At 42.0% G+C, this 23144-nt stretch overlaps 1 protein-coding gene across 1 annotated transcript in view; it reads right to left on the bottom strand.

Annotated features, from left to right (window-relative positions):
• The window catches only part of LOC118362511 (chromodomain Y-like protein 2), a 47688-nt gene that overhangs the window by 10898 nt on the left and 13646 nt on the right, over positions 1 to 23144 (bottom strand). Inside the window, exon 3 of the mRNA XM_052482649.1 lies at positions 9950 to 10167. Within this exon, the coding sequence (XP_052338609.1) occupies positions 9950 to 10167 (218 nt within the window). The remainder of the gene's footprint in view (positions 1 to 9949; positions 10168 to 23144) is intronic.

The raw sequence follows: 23144 nt of genomic DNA on the forward strand, positions 1-23144 counted from the left end.
TTTGAACTCTTATTCACTACAGAAGTGATGCCTCCTAGCCGTTGAGTTAGCAACAGCAGCTACAAACACGGGCTAGGAAAGAACAGACAGAGTATTTTATAGAATAGCATATCATATCACTTAATCCAGCATAGCCAAAGACACGACACACCTTAAAATAAAAGTATAATAAAATTTCATCAGAAAACCAGTCAGTATCTCGGATGGGGCCACAGTGTCTCCTGACCCCTCCTGTCTCAGCCTCCAGTATTTATGCTGCAGTAGTTTATGTGTTGGGGGGCTAGGGTCAGTTTGTTATATCTGGAGTACTTCTCCTGTCCTATTCGATGTCCTGTGTGAATCTAAGTGTGCGTTCTCTAATTCTCTCCTTCTCTCTTTCTTTCTCTCTTTCCGAGGACCTGAGCCCTAGGACCATGCCCCAGGACTACCTGACATGATGACTCCTTGCTGTCCCCAGTCCACCTTGCTGTGCTGCTGCTCCAGTTTCAACTGTTCAGCCTTATTATTATTCGACCATGCTGGTCATTTATGAACATTTGAACATCTTGGCCATGTTCTGTTATAATCTCCACCCGGCACAGCCAGAAGAGGACTGGCCACCCCACATGTGCTCTCTCTAATTCTCTCTTTCTCTGTTTCTTTCTCTCTCTCGGAGGACCTGAGCCCTAGGACCATGCCCCAGGACGACCTGACATGATGACTCCTTGCTGTCCCCAGTCCACCTGGCCGTGCTGCTGCTCCAGTTTCAACTGTTCTGCCTTATTATTATTCGACCATGCTGGTCATTTATGAACATTTGAACATCTTGGCCATGTTCTGTTATAATATCCACCCGGCACAGCCAGAAGAGGACTGGCCACCCCACATAGCCTGGTTCCTCTCTAGGTTTCTTCCTAGCTTTTGGCCTTTCTAGGGAGTTTTTCCTAGCCACCGTGCTTCTACACCTGCATCGCTTGCTGTTTGGGGTTTTAGACTGGGTTTCTGTACAGCACTTTGAGATATCAGCTGATGTACGAAGGGCTATATAAATACATTTGATTTGATTTTGATTTGATTTATCTGGTGTGACCAACATTTGCATCATGTTACAGAGTTTATCAGGCTGTTAATTGTGGCCTGTGGAAAGTTATCCCACTCCTCTTCAATTGCTTTATAATGTTGCTGGATATTGGTGGGAACTGAAACATGTTGTCGTGCACGTCAATCCAGAGCATCCCAGGAATTGTGTACAGATCCATGCGACATGGGGCCATGCATTATCATGCTGAAACCTGAGGTAATGGTGGCGGATGAATGGCACGACAATGGGTCTCAAGTTCTCGTCACGTTAACTCAGTACATTCAAATTGCCATCGATAAAATGTAATGGTGTTTGTTGTCCGTAGCTTATGCCTGCCCATACCATAACCCCACAATTGGACCCTCTGTTCACAACGTCACATCAGAAAACCGCTCGCCCACAAGTCGCCGTGGTCTGCAGTTGAGGCCAGTTTCTCTAAAATGATGTTGGAGGTAGCTTATGGTAGATAAATTAACATTACATTCTCTGGCAACAGCTTTGGAGGACATTCCTGCAGTCAGCATGTCAATTGCACACACCCTCAAAACTTGACATCTGTGGTATTGTGTTGTGTGACTACACATTTTAGAGTGGCCTTTTATTGTCCCCAGCACAAGGTGCACCTGTGTAATGATCATGCCGTTTAATCAGCTTCTTGATATGCAACACCTGTCAGGTGTATTGCTTATCTTGGCAAAGGAGAAATGCTCATTAAAATGAATGTAAACAAATGTGTACACAACATTTGAGAGAAATAATCATTTTGTGCATTGGTTTCATGAATGTTAACATTAGAAGCCTCCTCCCTAAGTTTGTTTTATTCACTGCTTTAGCACACTCTGCCAACCCGGATGTCCTAGCCGTGTCTGAATCCTGGCTTAGGAAGGCCACAAAAAATCCTGACATTGCCATCCCTAACTATAACATTTTCCGACAAGATAGAACTGCCAAAGGGGGCAGAGTTGCAATCTACTGCAGAGATAGCCTGCAGAGTTCTGTCATACTATCCAGGTCTGTGCACAAAAAATTTGAGCTTCTACTTCTAAAAATCCACCTTTCCAGAAACAAGTCTCTCACCGTTGCCGCTTGCTAAAGACCACCTTCAGCCCCCAGCTGTGCCTTGGACACCATATGTGAATTGATTGCACCCCATCTATCTTCAGAGCTCGTACTGTTAGGTGACCTAAACTGGAACATGCTTAACTCCCTGCCCTCAATCTCACACAAATGATCAATGAACCTACCAGGTACAACCCCAAATCTGTAAACACGGGCACCCTCATAGATATCATCCTGACCAACCTGCCCTCTAAATACACCTCTGCTGTCTTCAACCAGTATCTCAGCAGTCACTGCCTCATTGAATGCGTCCATAATGGGTCTGCGGTCAAACGACCAACCCTCATCACTGTCAAACGCTCCCCAAAACACTTCAGTGAGCAGGCCTTTCTAATTGACCTGGCTCGGGTATCCTGGAAGGATATTGACCTCATTCCGTCAGTAGAGGATGCCTGGTTATTCTTTAAAAGTGCTTTCCTCACCATCTTAAATAAGCATGCCCCATTCAAAATGCTCTTGGTTCACTCCAGACCTAACTGCCCTTGACCAGCACAAAAACATCCTGTGGCATACTGCTTTAGCATCGAATAGCCCCCGCGATATGCAACTTTTCAGGGAAGTTAGGAACCAATATACACAGGCAGTTAGGAAAGCAAAGGCTAGCTTTTTCAAACAGAAATTTGCATCCTGTAGCACAAACTCCAAAAAGTTCTGGGACACTGTAAAGTCCATGGTAGAGTGGTCAGATGAAAGCCATTCCTCAGTAAAAGGCACATGACCGCCCGCTTGGAGTTTGCCAAAAGGCACATGAAGGACTCTCAGACCATGAGAAACAAGATTCTCTGATCTGAAGAAACTAAGATTGAACTATTTGGCCTGAATGCCAAGCATCACTTCTGGAGGAAACCTGGCACCATCCCTATGGTGAATTGTGGTGGCAGCATCATGTTGTGGGGATGTTTTTCAGTGGCATGGACTGGGAGACTAGTCAGGATTGAGGGAAAGCTGAATGGAGTACAGAGAGATCCTTGATGAACACCTGCTCCAGAGCACTCAGGACCTCAGACTGGGGCGAATGGTTTACCCTTCAACAAGACAATGACCCTAAGCACACAGCCAAAACCACGCATGAGTGGCTTCGGGACAAGTCTCTGAATGTCCTTGAGTGGCCTCGCCAGAGCCAGACTTAAACCCGATCGAACATCTCTGGAGAGACCTGAAAATAGCTGTGCAGCGACGCATCCAACCTGACAGAGCTGGAGAGGATCTGCAGATAAGAATGGGAGAATCTCCCCAAATACAGGTGTGCCAATCTTGTAGCGTCATACCCAAAAAGACCCGAGGCTGTAATCGCTGCCAAAGGTGCTTCAACAGAGTAAAGGGTCTGAATACCTATGTAAATGTGATATTTCCATTTGTTTTATACATTTGCAGAAATGTCTAAAAGAAATGTCATTATGGGGTATTGTGTGTAGATTTATGGGGGGGGGGGAACTATTTAATCCATTTTAGAACAAGGCTGTAATGTAACAAAATATGGAATAAGTCAAGTGGTCTGAATACTTTGTGAATGCACTGTATTTATCCTGATGATTCAACCCTATACGCTAATCACTGCAACCCTAAATAAAGAGTTGCAGTCAGTTTTAGAATGAGTGGCCAGTAATAAACTATTCCTGAACATCTCTAAAACTAAGAGCATTGTATTTGGTATAAATCATTCCCTAAGTTCTAGACCTCAGCTGAATCTGATAAAGAATAATGGGTCTGCTGAGCAAGACTAAATTACTTGGTTTTACCTTGGATTGTACACTGTCATGGTCAAAACATTTTGGTTCAATGGTTGTAAAGATGGGGAGAGGTCTGTCAGTGATAATGCAATGCTCTGCTTTTTTGGATCCCCACTCCACAAAGCTCGCCCTGCCGGCTCTAGTTTTATCTTATCTTCCTTATTGCTCAGTCATATGGTCAGGTGCTGCAAAGAATGACCTAGAAAAACTGCAGCTGCCCAGAACAGAGCAGCATGTCCTGTTCTTCACTGTAATCAGAGGACAAATATCAATACTATGCATGCCAGTCTCTGTGCTTAAAAATCCAAATTGTTTGCATGGTCAACATACACACTGCTCTGACACACACACACTTACCCCACCAGACGTGCCACTAGGGGTCTTATCACAGTCCCCAAATCCAGAACAAACGCAAGGAAACATGCAGTATTATATAGAGCCATGATTGCATGGAACTCCCTTTCATCTCAGATTGCTCAAGTGAACAGCAAACCTGGTATAAAAAGGCAGCACTTCATGGCACAACGCCTCTCCCCTATTTGACCTAGATATTGTGTGTGTATGTACTGATGTAGGCTGTGTGTGATGTTTTAAATGTATGTAGTTCTGTCCTTGAGCTGTTCTGTCTATTAATGTCTTTATTATGACATGTTTTGTGTGGACCCCAGGAAGAGTAGCTGCTGCATTCGCAACAGCTAATGGGGATCCTAATAAAATACCAATTCAAATACCAAAGAAGTGGTTAGCTTGTATGAAGAGTTGAGGAATGGCTGAAAGGGAGTTGTCACAAACAGAAATCATGAAAAACACTGCTTTATTAGATGTCAAAATGGGTTTCCTTTGTAGCAGCTATAGTGAGTTCCCATTTCCAGTATTCTTTCTTTCATAACTCCTATATCCCTCTGAGGGAGTTAAGTTGTACTAGCAGGAGGGTTACCTGCCTTTAGCATGCTAACTCCTTGTCCCCTGGTGGACAGCTCTCTGTAGAGGGGTGCTTAGCCCGCTGACCTCAATCCACATAGACGCTGCATGGAGGGGAAAGACACACGGCCCAGAAGCCAAGCCTAGGGCAGCACACATACACACGCACACACATGAACACAAGCACAGTGCGAACACACATGCACACAGCACACACACAGACATGCATATATGCACACCCACACGCGAAGGACGCACAAGCACACGCTGACAAGTTAACACACACGTTTTGCATACACATGCATTTTGCTTTTACAATATATATGCATCGTTCACCTTTATTCATTCTACACTATACACACACAGTCTGTCCCTGATGCGGTGTAGTTTTCCTTCTCAGGGAGCTGACATGTAACATGGTTCTAGTCCAACTTGTTGTGGATGCCCCCCGCTGCTTCCTGGAAATGGCTCCCAGGCAGTGCCTGTGTACAGGGCTGGCTTCTGAATGACACTGTTTGGCTGCAGTGTCTTCACCACCGCTACAGACAGCCTACCATGCCAGCCCCACCCCCTTCCAGTTGTGTCACTATCACTCTCCTGCCCTGTCCGTCTGTCCGCAGGTTTAATTGAGCCGGATAAATTAATCTGACATCGGCACACACACACAGGAGCAGGCACACACACACACACACCACATCCGGCTGAAGTTCAGGAGGGTTTACGCAGTGTGTAGGAGATGTTAATTTGAGTTGACTGGGAGACTGGTTAATTTGGGTCAGGGGGTAATCAGTAGGATTGGACTATACCAGTATCGCGACATTCGTTAGTGTTCGTGGAAAGGAAACAAAACACGAAGCGGATTTAACTTCTTTAGGAAAACAGCACTAATATTGGAAACAAACATTATTGTGTTGTCATCCAGAGACAGATCTATTTATTTAACTATAGCACACTATTTTACATACAGCAGGTTTTTAAAGGACCAAAGATTTTGATCTGCTTTGTGTTTTCATTTTTGCCATGGAAAAAATATTGAGATACCGGTATTGTCCCTGCCCTTGTTATCAGATTACATGGGTTAAGGTCAGCGAGTGGGGTGATGGCAGGGTTATGGAGGCTCCAGACGACCTCGGGGATCATGGAATAATGGTCTCCCCCAGTGGGGGTTTCACATAAATACTGTATAGACCGAGACTCAAATAAACGCAATGATTGACTAGTGCTCTATGTCATCAATACATACATGCATGATATACAGTGCATTTGGTAAGTATTCAGACCCCTTGACTTTTTACACATTTTGTTAGGTTACAGCCTTATTCTAAAATTGATAAATACATTTTTTTCCTCATCAATCTAGACATTTTTACAAATTATTACAAATAAACTGAAATAAAACAATTACATAAGCATTCAGACCCTTTACTCAGTACATTGTTGAAGCTACTTTGGCAGCGTTTACAGCCTTGTGTCTTCTTGGGTATGACGCTACAACCTTGGCACACCTGTATTTGGGGAGTTTCTCCCATTCTACTCTGCAGCTCCTCAAGCTCTGTCAGGTTGGATGTGTAGCGTCGCTGCACAGTTATTTTCAGGTCTCGCCAGAGATGTTCGATCGGGTTCAAGTCTGGGCTTTGGTTTGTCCCAAAGCCTCTCCTGTGTTGTCTTGGTTGTGTACTCAGGATCGTTGTCCTGTTGGAAGGTGAACCTTCGCCCCAGTCAGAGGTCCTAAGCGCTCTGGAGCAGGTTTTCATCAAGGATCTCTCTGAAATTTGCTCCGTTCATCTTTCCATCGATCCTGACTAGTCTCCCAGTCACTGCCACTGAAAAACATCCCCACAGCATGATGATGCCACCACCATGCTTCACGGTATGGATGGTGCCAGGTTTCCTCCAGACGTGATGCTTGGCATTCAGGCCAAAGAGTTAAATCTTGGTAACATCAGACCAGAGAATCTAGTTTCCTTCAGGTGCCTCTTGGCAAACTCCATGCAGGCTGTCGTGTCTTTTACTGAGGAGTGGCTTCCGTCTGGCCACTACACCTTAAAAGTAATTGGCAACATCAAACGGTTTTGTGAAAAACGAGGCATCTGACTCAATGAAAAATTGAGTTGAATCAGTCTTTCTGACCATAATTTCAATTAAAATCATACTTTGTAATTTATTTTGGTTTCATTATACAATTTATTCTTATTTTTGTTCAGTTGAGTCACACAATTTCTCAATTTACAATAAGTTTCCCAAATCAGATGTCCGGCCAGATTTATTCAACATCATTCCAAAATGTAGATTATGGAGTATTGTGTGTAGGCCAGTGACCCCAAAAATCTCAGTATAATCCATTTTAAATTCCGGCTGTAACAACAAAATGTGAAAAAGTCCAAGGGAGTGAATACTTTCTGAAGGCACTGTTTGAATGTTAACTGACTTTAGCAAATGATTGATTTCATAAACCTTATTTCCAAGGCTAAATATATTAATATGGGCTATTTTCTGCCCTTTCCTGGGGTAGCTAATCAGAAATAGACATATGAAGAAAAAAAAAGACAAAGCATGAGTGATTCCCCAGACTGAAAGTTTTCACCCCCAATGATCCCTAATTTATCTGGCACAACTGGAGGAACATATGGCAGAGGGCAAATGTTCCATGAAAAATACTGGGTTGCATATGACCTTGTATAAGATTACGTCAAGCACATTCCAGAGCCAGTTAAATATGCATTTCCATATACAGAGTACTGGTCATCTACAGGCTTGGTAAAAGGAAAGAAAGTGCCCAAGAGGTGGGGAAAGGGTAAGAGAGTGATTGAGGGAACGAGCACATTAACATGGAGAAGACGAGAGGTGCTAAGAGTGAGACAGCTGTCGCTAAGTAACATCTGCTTGCAATAACATCTGCTTGCAATAACATCTGCATGTGATCAATCAAATTTGCTTTGATTTACAATACAAACATATAATTATGTCATGGCCTACTGGGATGCACAGGGACATGTCAGACTCATACATGACAGCATACAACTGCTTGCCATTAATAGCTTGATGCCTGGGGAAATAAGCAAATCAGCTGTCAGTCAAACGCACACAAAGACAGAGAGAAAATCTTCTCTTGGAAGAGATGTCTAAAGGAGGACCACAGCTCGGAAATGTATGGAATTATATCATAGAAGAGCAGTATGAAAATACAGCACTTGAGAGTGGATGGGTAAGACTTATTCCACACTTAAGCAGAAGGATTTTGTGCAAGGGAATCTTGCATATCACTAGAGCTCCTCTGGTAGCTCATGGCAGTTTTCTACAGTAAAAGTCGCCAATGACATAAGCTCTTTTGAGGGTGTGAAAATGTCAATTGAACAAACATTGGCCCTAGTTGTTACAGCCATGTTGTGAGTTAGCCAGGACAAAGCCTCCAGTACCGTGGACAGTCAGAGCAGTAGAGGAACTAATTGGCCAATTAATACCAGCTTTTCAGCAGTGGTAATGATCAGTTAAGGACCCGCTGATAACTGGGCACCAGTGTCATTTGAGAGGCAGTGGGGCTTCTCCCGTATCGACTCTCAACATTTTTTCACCGCCACTAATGGATCGGCGTTTGAGCCACCCAGTACAGTTGTTTGAAGTGAAGAAAGTACTGCGGAGAACCACTGTGAAGGCATACTTTGACAAAAGACATCTTTTACACAAACACAATTCATTCCCATTCTCAGTGTGTAATACAAATAGAAAAAAAACGATTCTACGCTGAGTTTTATGTCAAGGCAATAAAAGGCTTTTGGCAGCAAAATGTAACACCATCGGAGAGGTATTCATTTCTCTGTCAGAATCTTCCTATTGAGATATGCTTAGAAATCACATAACACAATAGTCTGCGATGGGCCGTAATTCAGACGAGTAACATTGTTACTCATTTACAATGTGAGGCAATGCATAGTGACATATACATTATGTAGTGCTCCGGTACAACAGTACCGTATTTGCTGGACTATTAAGCACACCTGAATATAAACCACACCCACTGAATTATTAAAAAAATGTGTATTTTGTACATAAATAAGCCGCTCATGTCTATAAGCCGCAGGTGCCTACCGGTACATTGAAACAAATGAACTTTACACAGCCTTTAAACGAAACACGGCTTGTAACAAAAATAAATAGGCTTTATAACGAAACACGGCTTGTAACAAAAATTAAAACAGTAGCCTACCAAGAAAGTCATTGGTCACTATCTTCCTCCTCCTGTGCACTGAAACCACTGAAGTCATCTCCTTCGGTGTCGGAGATGAATAGTCTCAGAATTGCTTAATCCGATGTTGGATCGTTTTTATTGTCGCTCTCGTCACTTTCATCCAGAGGCAAATACCCCGCTGAGCTCATGCTGCCCCTTCAACACGCAGCAGTCCAGCCTTTCGAAACCCGTTGGTGATAGTGGATTTTTTGACAATGCTCCACTCTGTCAGGACCCACTGGCAGACTTGACCATAAGATGCTCTTCGCCTGCGGCCCGTTTTAGTGAAGGATTTCTCCCCACTTGTCATCCAAGCCTCCCACTGAACAAGAAGCGCCACCTTAAATGCACGATTTACACTGATGTCGAGTGGCTGCAAATACTTTGGGCCATCTGCTTTTCTTCCCTCTGAAAGCTTTTGTTGTCTTTTTGCACTGAGTCAGTTCCTCACGCTGCTGTTTCCAACGTCTTATCATCGACTCATTAAGGCCAAGCTCCCATGCAGCAGCTCTATTTCCTTTTCCAACAAACAGATTTATCACCTTCAACTTGAAAGCTGCATCATATGCATTTCTCCGTGTCTTTGCCATGATGAGGGTGACAAAATTACTACCGTAATCAGAATGATGGGAAGTTTGAGCGCGCTCGATTTACATCACATTATGTGACGGCGCTCAGTTTTTTGGCGGCGGCATGAATCTTGCGAAAGCGGGAAAAATCCATAAATTAGCCGCGTCATTGTATAAACCGCGAGGTTCAAAGTGTGGGAATAAAGTAGCGGTTTATAGTCCGGAAATTACGGTACATATAAGGGAAGAAAATACTAGGTACTGAATTATTCAAAAAGGCAATGCATAGCTTATGAGTCCTATTTCTGTGTGTCAAAGAATCTACCTCTGGTGTTAGTGCGTTGTTGTCAGACGTCTGGCTGGAGAGCAGCACATGCGTGAAGCCCTCCTCCTTCCTGACGACAATGTCACGGAATCGACAGTTGGTCTCGTTCTGCCGCACGTTGTACCTCAGCCGCTTGTGGAACACGTAGCCTTTGTCCTCTCCAAGCTTCCTCTTCACAGAGCTGTGCAGATTCACCTCACCGTTGGAGAGTGTGGAGCCTGTTGGAACATATGGAGCAGAGTGAGTGATGGGCAGAGTGAGTGATGGGCAGAGTGAGTGATGGGCAGAGTGCGTGATGGGCAGAGTGAGTGATGGGCAGAGTGTGTGATGGGCAGAGTGTGTGATGGGCAGAGTGCGTGATGAGCTGAGTGCGTGATGGGCAGAGTGCGCGATGGGCAGAGTGCGCGATGGGCAGAGTGCGTGATGAGCTGAGTGCGTGATGGGCAGAGTGCGCGATGGGCAGAGTGCGTGATGGGCAGAGTGCGTGATGAGCTGAGGATCCATCAGGAGTCAGAGCAGTGCACCCTAATTTAGAGACTTTCCTGGAAAACGACATGGTGCATCTCAAGTAGAGGTTGAGCGACTGATTTTTCAATGCCGATACCGTTAATTAGAGGACCAAAAGAAGCCGATACCGATTAATTGGACGATTCTTATATATATATATATATATACATATATATATATATTTGTAATAATGACAATTACAACAATACTGAATGAACAATGAACACTTATTTTAACTTAATATAATACATCAATAAAATCTATTTAGTCTCAAATAAATAATGAAACATGTTCAATTTGGTTTAAATAATGCAGTTGGAAGTGTTCGAGAAGAAAGTAAAAGTGCAATATGTGCCATGTAAGAAAGCTAACGTTTAAGTTCCTTGCTCAGAACATATGAAAGCTGGTGGTTCCTTTTAACATGAGTCATCAATATTCCAAGGTGAGAAGTTTTAGGTTGTAGTTATTATAGGACTATTTCTCTCTCTACCATTTGTATTTCATATACCTTTGAGTATTGGATGTTCTAATAGGTACTTTATTATTGGCAGCCTATCTCGGGAGTTGATAGGCTTGAAGTCATAAACAGCGCAATGCTTGAAGCATTGTGAAGAGCTGCTGGCAAAACGCACAAAAGTGCTGTTTGAATGAATGCTTACGAGCCTGCTGCTGCCTACCATCGCTCAGTCAGACTGCTCTATCAAATCATAGACTTAATTATAATATAATAACACAGAAATACGAGCCTTAGTGTCACGCCTTGGTCTTAGTATTTTGTGTTTTCTTTATCTATTTGGACAGGCCAGGGTGTGACATGGGTTATTGTGGTGTGTTTTTTGTCTTGGGGTTTTGTGGGGTGTCTAATTAGTCTATGGCTGCCTGAGGCGGTTCTCAATCAGAGTCAGGTGATTTATCGTTGTCTCTGATTGGGAACCATATTTAGGCAGCCATATTCTGTTAGTGTTTTCGTGGGTGATTGTTCCTGTCTCTGTGTTAGTTATTCACCAGACAGGCTGTATAGGTTTTCACGTTCCGTTTGTTGTTTTGTAATATTTATAGTTATTTCATGTATCGCTATTCTTCATTAAAGAACATGAGTAACCACCACGCTGCAGTTTGGTCCTCTTCTCCTTCAACAGACGAACGCCGTTACACTTAGGTCATTAATATTGTCAAATCCGGAAACGATCATTTTGAAAACAAAATGTTTATTCTCTCAGTGAAATACGGAACCGTTCTGTATTTAATCTAAAGGGTGGCATACATAAGTCTAAATATTGCTGTTAACATTGAAGGTTGTGCAATCTATGTCACAATTAAGTAAAATTCGGGCAAATTAGTTTGCAAAGAGCCAGGCGGCCCAAACTTCTGCATATACCCTGACTCTGCGTGCAATGAATGCAGAGAAGTGACACAATTTCCCTAGTTTAATATTGCCTGCTATCCTGAATTTCTTTTAACTAAATATGCAGGTTAAAAAATATATACTTCTGTGTATTGATTTTAAGAAAGGCATCGATGTTAATGGTTAGGTACATTCGTGCAACAATTGTGCATTTTTCGCTTTTGCGCTTTTGTTAAATCATCCCCCGTTGGCAAAGTTGGCTGTCTTTGTTAGGAAGAAATAGTCTTCACACAGTTTGCAACGAGCCAGGCGCCCCAAACTGCTGCATCTACCCTGACTCTGGTGCACAGAACGCAAGAGAAGTGACACAATTTCCCTAGTTAAAATAAATTCATGTTAGCAGGCAATATTAACTAAATATGCAGGTTTAAAAATATATACTTCTGTGTATTGATTTTAAGAAAGGTGTTGATGTTTATGGTTAAGTACACATTGGTGCAACAATGCGCTTGTTAAATCACCCGTTTGGCAAAGTAGGCTATGATTCAATGATAAATTAACAGGCACCGCATTGATTATATGCAACGCAGGACAAGCTAGATGAACTAGTAAATTCATCAACCATGTGTAGTTAACTAGTGATTACGTTACGATTGATTGTTTTTTACAAGATAAGTTTAATGCTAGCTAGCACCTTACCGTGGCTCCTTGCTGTACTCGCATAACAGGTGGTCAGCCGGCCACACAGTCTCCTCATGGATTGCAATATAATCGGCCATAATCAGTGTCCAAAAATGCTGATTACCGACTGTTATGAAAACTTGAAATCGGGCCTAATTAAATTGGCCATTCCGACCTCTAATCTCAAGGGGTGTACTTGAACCTCTTCACTGGAAGACTTATTCAGAGACAGCTTTTGTGCACACAGTAGTACTGAAAGTGCCAGCTCAGCTTGTGACACAATAGACATGCAAATCATATTTTAATATTTAACTTCTGTTGAGCTGGGATGTGCATTACTGATATCAAAGCAAAAAAACTTGCTCATCTATTAGAGGTCGACCGATTAATTAGGGACGATTTCAAGTTTTCAATCGGAAATCTGTATTTTTGAGCGCCGATATGCCGTTTTATTATTGTTTTTTTTTACAACTTTATTTCATCTTTATTTAACTGGGCAAGTCAGTTAAGAACACATTCTTATTTTCAATGACGGCCTAGGAACGGTGGGTTAACTGCCTCGTTCAGGGGCAGAAAGACAGATTTTCACCTTGTCAGCTCGGGGGATCCAATCATGCAACCTTACAGTTAACTAGTCCAATGCAATAACGACCTGCCTCTCTCTCGTTGCATTCCATTTCGCCTGTTACGCGAATGCATTAAGCCAAGGTAAGTTGCTAGCTAGCATTAAACTTATCTTATAAAAAACAATCAATCATAATCACTATTTAACTAAACATGGTTGGTGATATTACTAGATATTATCTAGCGTGTCCTGTGTTGCATATAATCTGACTGACCATACAGGTATCTAAGTATCTGACTGAGCGGTGGTAGGCAGAAGCAGGCTCGTAAACATTCATTTAAACAGCACTTTCGTGCATTTTGCCAGCAGCTCTTTGTTGTGCGTCAAGCATTGCGCTGTTTATGACTTCAAACCTATCAACTCCCGAGATGAGGCTGGTGTGACCGAAGTGAAATGGCTGGCTAGTTAGTACGCGTTAATAGCGTTTCAAACTTCACTCGCTCTGAGCCTTGGGGTGGTTGTTTCCCTTGCTCTGCATGGGTAACGCTGCTTCGATGTGGTGGCTGTTTTCGTTGTGTTGCTGGTTCGAGCCAAGGGAGGAGCGAGGAGAGGGACGGAAGCTATACTGTTACACTGGCAATACTAAAGTGCCTATAAGAACATCCAATAGTCAAAGGTTAATGAAATACAAATGGTATAGAGGGAAATAGTCCTATAATAACTACAATCTAAAACTTCTTACCTGGGAATATTGAAGACTCATGTTAAAAGGAACCACCAGCTTTCATATGTTCTCATGTTCTGAGCAAGGAACTGAAACGTTATCTTTCTTACATGGCACATATTGCACTTTTACGTTCTTCTCAACGCTTTGTTTTTGCATTATTTAAACCAAATTGAACATGTTTCATTATCTACTTGAGGCTAAATTGATTTTATTGATGTATTATATTAAGTTAAAATAAGTGTTAATTCAGTATTGTTGTAATTATCATTATTACAAATACATAAAAAAATATATATATATATTTTTTAAATCGGCCGATTAATCGGTATCGACTTTTTTGGTCCTCCAATAATCGGTATCGGTATTGAAAAATCATAATCGGTCGACCTCTATCATCTATATTGCTCTGTTTGCATGTCTATTCAGACTCTTTCTTAAAATACTCCCTTGAAAGAGTGAGAAGGCTATATCAATTTTCTTTGTCATCAGGCAACATCCCCATTTTGCATGCTACTCTCTTGTCAACGTATCATAACTATTGAATCAGACCCCATCTCGATTCTATTAGTCTCTAAGTCAATGAAAGAGGAATGACTGCAAATGAGCAGAGAGAATGGATTCACACCAAGGCCCCAATCTGGGGTAAATTATGGCTGTGACAACATTCAAATGGAAGACCATGATCCTCAGAGAGAGACAATGTGACTCATTTTGTTTACAGGTCTACATTGAACAATTACTGAGCACTGCTGATCACAGAAGACCAAACAGGGACCAACATTTAGTTGGTTACTGACCAAGGCAAACATAACTTGACCCATTGAGAGATTAGCAACTACAATGATCATTTATTCTATTCCTACAAATATATTTTATCACAACAAATGTTTCAGTACAACTATTCTATGATCTGATTTGACCATGGGAAAAAGAGCTAGTGTAATGAGGTGCGTACTGGCGGCAGAGAAGTCAGGCGCAGGAGAGAGAAAACTGATTACAACGGTGTAGTTTAATCAACATAAACCACCGTCAACAGAACCATACATGAAATGGGTCAAACAAAACCTGGTAAACACCAGCATACCGTTGCACAAGCACTACAAGAAACAATTACGGACAAGTACATCGGGGAACAGAGGGTTAAATACACAACATGGAATTGATGGAATTGGAACCAGGTGTGATGGAAGACCAGACAAAACCAATGGAAAATCAAAAGTGGATCGGCAATGGATCGGTGACGTCGACCGCCGAACGCCGCCCGAACAAGGAGAGGGACCAACTTCGGCGGAAGTCGTGACAGCTAGTGTAAATGTAAAACCGTGTTCAAACCTTGCCTTGATCCCTCAGGGGTAGGTAGGCCTTTCAGAGTCCCCAGACACCAGCCAGATGTTAGACTCCAAGGCTAGCTGTAAGCGTGACAGACATTTCTCCTTGGTTATCTTAGACATCATAGGTGATCACTCGACCAATAAACTATTACACTCGTTGCGATGGGACCATATTGAGGCAAATGTTTCTATGAAGGCAAAGTGACACTAATGAATCCGTATAGTGGAAGTATATAGATTGATGACATTAAAACGTCAACCCTGTCCTGCTTTCACGATAGACAGAGGTAGAGACGATAATGCAATTTGTGATAATTTGTGACCGACCACCTCGATTCGGTCTTATGTGGCAAAATTTGAAATGGTGTTTTTTACGTTGGACAAAAGTAGTGATTCACAGCTACAAAATGGTATATCATACACTGCTGTCACGACTTCTGCCGAAGTCATTGCCTCTCCTTGTTCGGGCGGTGCTCGGCGTTCGACGTCACCGGTCTTCTAGCCATCATTGATCCTTTTTTCATTTTCCATTGGTTTTGTCTTGTCTTCCCACACACCTGTTTTCAATCCCATTCATTACCTGTTGTGTATTTCCCCTCTGTTTCCCCTCATGTCTTTGTCAGACATTGATTTGTTGTCAGTGTAGTGTGATTGTTTGTATAGGTGCGTGTCGGGTCTTCGTACCCATGTTTTGTTTGTTTGTTTGTACATTTATTGTTATGGAGCATACTCGTGGAACTTTATTAAAATACTCCATATTTACACTCCATTTGACTCTCCTGCGCCTGACTTCCCTGCCACCTATTACACCTATGCATGACAACTGCAGATGATGAACAACGGGAAAGTCATTCTGCTTTGAAAGTTAAACTTGTAACCTCACTTTTGAGGAAATGTCCCTTGAATGTTTTGGTACACCTACTGTAGAGCTCTTCTTTGTCTACACCTATTCATCATCGTTCACACCCTCTTAACCTTTAGCCCCGCCCATCTCTTTAGAGATTCTCATGCGAGGCCATGTGCTAAACAGAGTGAGTAAGGTATTGTAGTAGAGACCCAAAGATTTCAAGACTAAAAGTGGTGAATGTAGTAGTCTACAATAAGGAAAAACTCCAGGTAACAATACACTATGTAGTCCTTTGCCTATATACTAATCTGACTTTGGTGCAGGTAATGTTGTTGTTCACCTTACCGTCTTTGGTAAACACAAAGGTGTGAACAGTACAGTGAAATGTTTACTTGTATATTTGCATAGTAGCAATATCAAAACAGAAAGTGTTCAGATAGAAATGTTGTATAAATATGTTATAATTATTAGATGATGCTTACTGAGACACACCTAAATTGATGGGTCATGTGAAAGAAATGCTTTAACCTCTCATCACATCTAGCTGGGATTGGTCACTATTGTCTAGACATGTACACATGTTTATGAAATGCAATAGATGGCCGTATTCACCCCCGGACACACCTGGCTAACTTGATGGGTCATGTAATCTGGCGAAGTATTTTGTTTAGACATGTAGCTAGCTAGGTAAACAATGAATCATAATCCCAACCATACTACTAGCAATACAAACTGATTGTCATAGCTAGCCACCATGCATGAAATGCTGTAGTATGCTTCTGCAGGTAGCTAAAGCTAACCAACTAACGGTGACTAACCCAATTCCGTACAAATTTGCGCAACCGCGACATTCAAACAAGGCTGCAATGAAAACTAATGGGACTGTAGCAACTGTGTTGACATCAAAATCTGGGGTGTGAACTACATTTCTATTCAAGCGTCGATTGACATGGCAATGGCTCTATAGAGAAAAGTTTTTAAAAACTGACCCCTCCGACGCTGTACGTTAAATTGTGACGTGTCATGACTTAACGTACAGCACACATAAAGCAACGAATTCTGTCTTACAGCCTCTCTCCACCAGGTGTAGAACTTCCCTCACCATTTTAAAACAAAGGGAAAGGGACAGGGTAAGGGGAATACCTAGTCAATTTTTGCATCATCACTGCAAGCTATCATGACTCTCAAAAGCTGCTGTTTACTTCTGAAGATCACTTTAGCACCGCCCTAAAAACCCGATTCAAAATCGCCCCAAACCTTCAAATAGGTATGTAATGACACATTATATAAACTCTTCATAGTGTTTTATTTACATTTTAGAAGTGATAAGGTGAGAAGTTGGACAGATCAAGTGAAAAAAGCCGTTTCCCCACACGACATCTCACCTTCTCACTATCACGCAGCAGGTTTCGTTTCCCCACATGACATCTCACCTTCTCACTATCACGCAGCAGGTTTCGCTTCCCCACACGACATCTCACCTTCTCACTATCACGCAGCAGGTTTCGCTTCCCCACACGACATCTCACCTTCTCACTATCACGCAGCAGGTTTCGCTTCCCCACACGACATCTCACCTTCTCACTATCACGCAGCAGGTTTCGCTTCCCCACACGACATCTCACCTTCTCACTATCACGCAGCAGGTTTCGCTTCCCCACACGACATCTCACCTTCTCACTATCACGCAGCAGGTTTCGCTTCCCCACACGACATCTCACCTTCTCACTATCACGCAGCAGGTTTCGCTTCCCCACACGACATCTCACCTTCTCACTATCACGCAGCAGGTTTCGCTTCCCCACACGACATCTCACCTTCTCACTATCACGCAGCAGGTTTCGCTTCCCCACACGACATCTCACCTTCTCACTATCACGCAGCAGGTTTCGCTTCCCCACCTGCCCCTTTTTTTAAACACACGGAGCTCATTGCCTTCTTGAATCATGCAGAGATGGGCATCATGAAGGTCTCGTCATTGATTTTGTTGGAAAGGGGAGAAGTTGTTCTTTACAATGGTATTGGTATTACAGTTGATCTGGAAGTATTATGTTTTTGGGGCGTTAAAATAAGGTAGATTGTACGGACCAGCGCAATGTACAAAAGTGAGTTAGTTCACGTTAGGTTCATTGTTAGCTATTTAGCTAACATTAGGCTATAACTAGCAATGCAAAAGGCTTTCTGAGATACAAATAATATTACTACACAGATCATACATGCAACATTAGCCAGCGAGCCAGCAAGCTAATGTTCGCTAGCTAACAGTTTACTTGCAATGAAAATAACTTTTTGGACAAAATTAGAAAAGTATAATATCTGAAAATGTGGCTAGACTCTTACCCGTAAACATGGATGAATTCTTCAAAGCATTCTGGGAATCCCTTCAGCTGACTAAATAAGTTGTCCTGTGTTTCTGTTTTGTTTGTACAACTCATTTGGTCTGCGTTGTGTCAAGTCACTCCAGTTCACACTGACCGTGTGCAGAAAGTAGTCCATCACAACTTTTTCCCACTGATCTTTGTCGATATCACCTGATAAATTCAGCGCAGAAATGTTGTTTTGAGCAGAAGCAACTAGAGGTCGACCGATTATGATTTTTCAACGCCGATACCGATAATTAGAGGACCAAAAAAAGCTGAAACCGATTAAATCGGCCGATTTTTATATATATCTATTTGTAATAATAATGACAATTACAACAATACTGAATTAACACTTTTATTTTAACTTAATATAATACATAAATAACATCAATTTAGTCTCAAATAAATAATGAAACATGTTCAATTTGGTTAAATAATACAAAAACAGTGTTGAAGAAAGTAAAAGTGCAATATGTGCCATATAAAAAAGCTAACGTTTAAGTTCCTTGCTCAGAACATGAGAACATATGAAAGCTGGTGGTTCCTTTTAACATGAGTCGTCAATATTCCCAGGTAAGAAGTTTTAGGTTGTAGTTATTATAGGACTATTTCTCTCTATACCATTTGTATTTCATATACCTTTGACTATTGGATGTTCTAATAGGTACTTTAGTATTGCCAGCCTAATCTCGGGAATTTATAGGCTTGAAGTCATAAACAGCGCAATGCCTGAAGCTCAGCAAAGAGCTCCTGGCAAATGCAGGAAAGTGCTGTTTGAATGAATCCTTATGAGCCTGCTACTGCCTACCACCACTCAGTCAGACTGCTTTATCAAATCATAGACTAATTGTAATAACACACAGAAATACGAACCTTAGGTCATTAATATGGTCGAATCCGGAAACTATCATCTCGAAAACAAAACGTTTATTATTTCAGTGAAATACGGAACCGTTCCATATTTTATCTAAAGGATGGCATCCATCAGTCTAAATATTGCTGTTACATTGCACAACCTTCAATGTTATGTTATAATTATATTATTAGTATATTTGGATAGAAAACACTCTGAAGTTTCTAAAACTTTTTGAATCATGTCTGTGAGTATAACATGATTTATATTTTTATTTCTGAGTTTTGTGTCGCACCTGCAGGGTTGAAATATGTTTTCTGTCTTTGTTTACGGAGGTGCTACCCTCAGATAATAGAATCGTTTGCTTTCGCCGGAAATCCTTTTTGAAATCTGACACGTTGGCTGGATTCACGTGTAGCTTTAATTTGGTATCTTACATGTGTGATTTCATGAAAGTTTGATATTTATAGTAATTTATTTGAATTTGGCGCACTGCATTTTCACTGGCTTTTGGCCAGGTGGGACGCTAGCGTCCCACATATCCCAGAGAGGTTAAATCACCCGTTCGGCGAAGTAGGCTGTGATTCAATGATAAATTAACAGGCACTGCATCGATTATATGCAACCCAAGACAAGCTAGAAAAACCAGTAATATCATCAACCATGTGTAGTTAACTAGTGATTATGTGAAGATTGATTGTTTTTATAAGGTATGTTTAATGCTAGCTAGCACCTTACCGTGGCTCCTTGCTGCACTCGCATAACAGGTAGTCAGCCTGCCACGCAGTCTCCTCGTGGAGTGCAATGTAATCGGCCACAATCGGTGTCCAAGAATGATGATTACCGACTGCTATGAAAACTTGAAATCGGCCCTAACTAATCGGCCATTCCGATTAATCGGTTGACCTCTAGTTTGAATGAATGCTTATGAGCGTGCTGCTGCCTACCAACGGTCAGTCAGACTGCTCTATCAAATATCAAATCATAGACTTAATTATAATATAATAAACACACAGAAATACGAGCCTTAGGTCATTAATATGGTCAAATCCAGAAACTATCATTTTGAAAACAAAATGTTTATTCTTTCAGTGAAATACGGAACCATCTAAATATTGCTGTTGCATTGCAGAACCTTCAATGTTATGTCATAATTATGTAGCCAGGCGGCCCAAACTGCTGCATATACCCTGACTCTGCAGTTAATATTAACTGGCTAACATGAATTTCTTTTAACTAAATATGCAGGTTTAAAAAATATATACTTGTAAATTGATTTTAAGAAAGGAATTGATGTTTATGGATAGGTACATTTGTTCAACGATTGTGCTTTTTTCACGAATGCTCTGTTGTTAAATTGTCACCCTTTTGGCGAAGTTGAAGTAGGCTGTGATTCGATGATAAATTAACAGGCACCGCATTGATTATATGCAACGCAAGATAAGCTAGTTAAACTAGTAATATCATCAACCATGTGTAGTTAACTAGTGATTATGCTAAGATTGATTGTTTTTTATAAGATAAGTTTAATACTCGCTAGCAACTTACCGTGGCTTCTTGCTGCACTCACATAACAGGTGCCTGCCACACAGTCTCCTCGTGGATTGCAATGTAATCGGCCATAATCGGCATCGAAAAATACAGATTACCGATTGTTATGAAAACTTGAAATCAGCCCTAATTAAAAATCGGCCCTAATTAATAGGTCGACCTCTAGTAGCAACACTTTTTCAGTTCTCCAAGGATTATCTTCACAGACTGAGCAGCTCATGTTATAGAAAGAAGCATGCAACATGGCAGACCAATCCAAACTCATCTCTCTGCATGTCAAGCCCAGCCATTATTTCAGCCAATCATGGCTAGCGGGCAGGTTCCTGCCTTTTTCTGTGGCTAAACCAACTAGGCTCGTAATTTAACTATTGTATTTCTATTTACGCATGGCTTACAAGTTTGTTATTAAGACACATGAAAGATCACATAATCCAGAAGGCATTTCTGTCAAAAAAGGAATTTTATAAAAATAAAACGATTACATTCAAATGCCTCTCCTGTGAAGTAGTGACGTACGACATTAGCATAGCTTCCTGAAACAGGTCACATTTATGAGCCCATTGCTGTGTCTTTCAGCTGGGGTCTAAGTGACTCTGGATTGGAAAACAATAATCATAAGTGGAAAGACACAAAGGGTTTCTGTGGAAACACAGATTTTTTATGCTTTTTACAAGGGTTTCAGACAAATATGTGCCCTGCAAAAATCACTGTTCAAGTGTAATACAAGCATGCCTGCTTTTGGCTTTTCTTCGTATGTTTGACGCAAATCGAATCTTCCATTCCTCTCAATTAAAAAAAAAAAGCTATTGAACAGCGACACTGCATTCCCGAAGACAAACAATGTATACGAAATGCTTCAGTCTGGTTTTAGACCCCATCATAGCACTAAGACTGCACTTGTGAAGGTTGTAAATGACAATTTAATGGCATCAGACCAAGGCTCTGCATCTGTCCTCGTGCTCCTAGACTTTAGGTGCTGCTTTTGATACCATCGATCACCACATTCTTTTGGAGAGATTGGACACCCAAATTGGTCTACACGGACAAGTTCTGGCCTGGTTTAGATCTTATCTGTCGGAAAGATATCAGTTTGTCTCGGTGAATGGTTTGTCCTCTGACAAATCAACTGTAAATTTCGGTGTTCCTCAAGGTTCCGTTTTAGGACCACTATTGTTTTCACTATATATTTTACCTCTCAGGGATGTCATTCGAAAACATAATGTTAACTTTCACTGCTATGCGGATGACACACAGCTGTACATTTCAATGAAACATGGTGAAGCCCCAAAATCACCCTCGATAGAAGCATGTGTTTCAGACATAAGGAAGTGCTAAATACGGCTGCTAGAATCCTGACTAGAACCCCAAAAATGTGATCATATTACTCCAGTGCTAGCCCCCCTACACTGGCTTCCTCCTGTTAAGGCAAGGGCTGATTTCAAGGTTTTACTGCTAACCTACAAAGCATTACATGGGCTTGCTCCTACCGTACATACCTACACGTACGCTACGGTCACAAGACGCAGGCCTCCTAATTGTCCCTAGAATTTCTAAGCAAACAGATGGAGGCAGGGTTTTCTCCTATAGAGCTCCATTTTTATGGAATGGTCTGCCTAACCATGTGAGAGACGCAGACTCTGTCTCAACCTTTAAGTCTTTATTGAAGACTCATCTCTTCAGTGGGTCATATGATTGAGTGTAGTCTGGCCAAGGAGTGTGAAGGTGAACGGAAAGGCACTGGAGCAATGAACCTCCCTTGCCGTCTCTGCCTGGCCGGTTCCCCTCTCTCCACTGGGATTCTCTGCCTCTAACCCTATTACAGGGGCTGAGTCACTGGCTTACTGGTGCTCTTTCATGCTGTCCCTAGGGGGGTTGAGTCACTGACGTGATCTTCCTGTCTGGGTTGGTGCCCCCCCTTGGGTTGTGCCGTGGCGGAGATCTTTGTGGGCTATACTCTGCCTTGTTTCAGGATGGTAAATTGGTGGTTGAAGATATCCCACTAGTGGGGCGGCAGAGTAGCCTAGTGGTTAGAGCATTGGACTTGTAACCGGAAGGTTGCAAGTTCAAACCCCTGAGCTGACAAGGTCGTTCTGTCGGTCTGCCCCTGAACAGGCAGTTAACCCACTGTTCCTAGGCCGTCATTGAAAATAAGAATTTGTTCTTAACTGACTTGCCTGGTTAAATAAAGGTCAAATTAAAAAATATATTAAAAAGTGGTGTGGGGCTATGCTTTGGCAAAGTGGGTGGGGTTATATCCTTCCTGTTTGGCCCTGTCCGGGGGTATGATCGGATGGGGCCACAGTGTCTCCTGACCCCTCCAGTATTTATGCTGCAGTAGTTTATGTGTCGGGGGGCTAGGGTCAGTTTGTTATATCTGGAGTACTTCTGTCTTATCCGGTGTCCTGTGTGAATTTAAGTATGCTCT

The sequence above is a fragment of the Oncorhynchus keta genome, chromosome 2, assembly GCF_023373465.1.
Source record: "Oncorhynchus keta strain PuntledgeMale-10-30-2019 chromosome 2, Oket_V2, whole genome shotgun sequence".
Taxonomy (NCBI): domain Eukaryota; kingdom Metazoa; phylum Chordata; class Actinopteri; order Salmoniformes; family Salmonidae; genus Oncorhynchus; species Oncorhynchus keta.